The 2,134-nt window shown below is 38.6% G+C and overlaps 1 protein-coding gene across 1 annotated transcript; it reads left to right on the top strand.

Annotated features, from left to right (window-relative positions):
- Positions 1-200: 200 nt before the first annotated feature.
- On the top strand, positions 201-1,183 carry LOC124896655. The gene is made up of 2 exons (XM_047408296.1): positions 201-315; positions 381-1,183. The coding sequence occupies exons 1-2, from the start codon at positions 201-203 to the stop codon at positions 1,181-1,183; spliced, it is 918 nt and encodes a 305-aa protein (XP_047264252.1).
- The last annotated feature ends 951 nt before the right edge of the window (positions 1,184-2,134 follow it).

The raw sequence follows: 2,134 nt of genomic DNA, 5'->3' as shown, positions 1-2,134 counted from the left end.
ACAACAAATATCCAAGCCCCAAAAAAATTGAGAGAATCGTATTTAGGGAGCTATATTGCAGGTCGGGCTATTGGAAGTGTTGGATGGCAGGCGTCATTGCGAAGAATATAGTTTGAGGTACGCCCGAGCACGGATATGCAGTGTTTCCTGCATTTTCATATATTTTCAACGGCCTCAACCCCGGGTCTATTAATTCCCTCATGGTCGATGAGGAGTCTGGAAGGTTTATTTACTCCTTTATGGTGTTTGGGGCTTCCATCCATGGATATGCACTCATGAGAAAGATTGTTGCCGTTGATGGAATGCATTTTTTCGGTAAGTACGAGGGCGTGTTGTTGTCCCTGTCTCTCAAGATACGCAGAATCATATCTATCCCTTAGCGTATTGTGTGGTGGATAAGGAGAACGATGCGTCGTGGGGCTTCTTCTTTGAGAAGCTTAAGGCCTTTATCGTCGACGAACCAGAGCTGTGTGTTATCGTCGATAGATACGTAAGCATAGCCAAGGGCCCCGCAAGGTATTATCCACTTGTGCATCACGGTATTTGTATGAGGTATCTCGATGAAAATCTCCGAACAAATCACCATTGTTCCAATTCTCTTTATTTGTACTACCATGCAGCCAAGGCGTACATGTTGGAAGAATTTAAGGACTACTTCAACGCCCTTAAAGAAAGATGCCCTAAAGCAGCAGCTTGCCTCGAGCATGAAGTTGGATTTGAAAAGTGGATTCGGGTTCACTTTCTAGGTAATCGATTCAACATCATGACCTCAAATATTTTCGAGTCGCTCAACTCAATGTTGCACGACGAAAGAGAGTATTCAGTGTCGACCATTTTTAATTCAATTGCACATAGGTTTGGAGAAATATTTAGGAAGAGGTATGCGGAGGTGGACAATTTAAAGACAACATTCATTCCCGTAACTGAGGTGATCTTGAGGGAAAACATGACCGAAGGGGATAAATTATATGTGAACAACATAAATGGAAGCACAAACAAATTCACCGTGCTTAGTTACGATCGTTCCGCCAAAGTTAATCTTTCAAGATGGTCATGTTCTTGTAGAAAGTATAACTTGGTGAAATTGCCATGCGTTCATGCAATGGCAGCGTTGCGTTTGAAGCACGGGGACGAATACGACACTAACATTTACAACTACTCTTCGCAAATATATTCGAAATAGTCATACCTTCTTGCATACTTGAAACCTATTTGTGCAACACCACTAGAGTCGGAGTGGAGTGTGGCACGAGAGTATCTTGAATGCAAGTTCTTTCACTCGATTTTGATCCCAAACTCGAAAAGAGGAAGGTAAAACGCGTTAAGGGTGTGTTGGAGCCTTCAAGGTACAAGAAAATAAACAAGTGCTCTATGTGCAAAAAACTGGGACATAAGAAAGCAACATCCAGCCTTAACATAGGATAATATGATTGACATTGTATTTTATATTTTTGGTTTGTTCAAATGCACTAGACAGTGTATAATGTGTATTCTGTTTTGAAAACCACTGAACTGCAGTTAAAATCAACTTTTTTTGTTGTGCATTATCGATTCCAGTTCATATATTATATACTAAGTACTAAATAGATTTTAGACTTAAAAAATCGACCAGCCTCATATAATATATCAGTTTTTGGTCTACTGAATAAATACTCAATACGCAGTGTATAATAAACCTACCTGGTTGTCTATTTAACAAACTCTTTTCTTCATACAATGTTGAATTCAAAATAATTATGACGCATTATAAAAAGTGACATTTTGAAAATAGTCATCCCAAGTTCTGAAATTGATATACACATTACACATCGACTGGACTCAAATATATAATATATCGATGTTTGGTCAACTGGGTATAGTCTAAACTATATGGTTAATCCTCGACTATTTGTGTAGTCTATTAAAGAAACCCTATTCCTCATACACTAAACTTTTCAATGTAATTATTACACTTCGGGAAACACGACGGTTTGAAATGACTCGACTGCCACAACCGTCGCGACTTTTTATTTCTTATTCCCACGCGTCTTCTCCCCTTCAATCAATACTTGTACAACTTTTATTGGTCGATTTTCTCATACTCTGGTCTATTTAAAGAGGCCTTTGTCAATTTTAAACTCAACTTTTAAAGAAA

Source organism: Capsicum annuum, chromosome 3, assembly GCF_002878395.1.
Source record: "Capsicum annuum cultivar UCD-10X-F1 chromosome 3, UCD10Xv1.1, whole genome shotgun sequence".
Lineage (NCBI taxonomy): Eukaryota > Viridiplantae > Streptophyta > Magnoliopsida > Solanales > Solanaceae > Capsicum > Capsicum annuum.
Note: the sequence above shows the minus strand (reverse complement) of the source record. Positions and strands in the feature narration are given on the sequence as shown.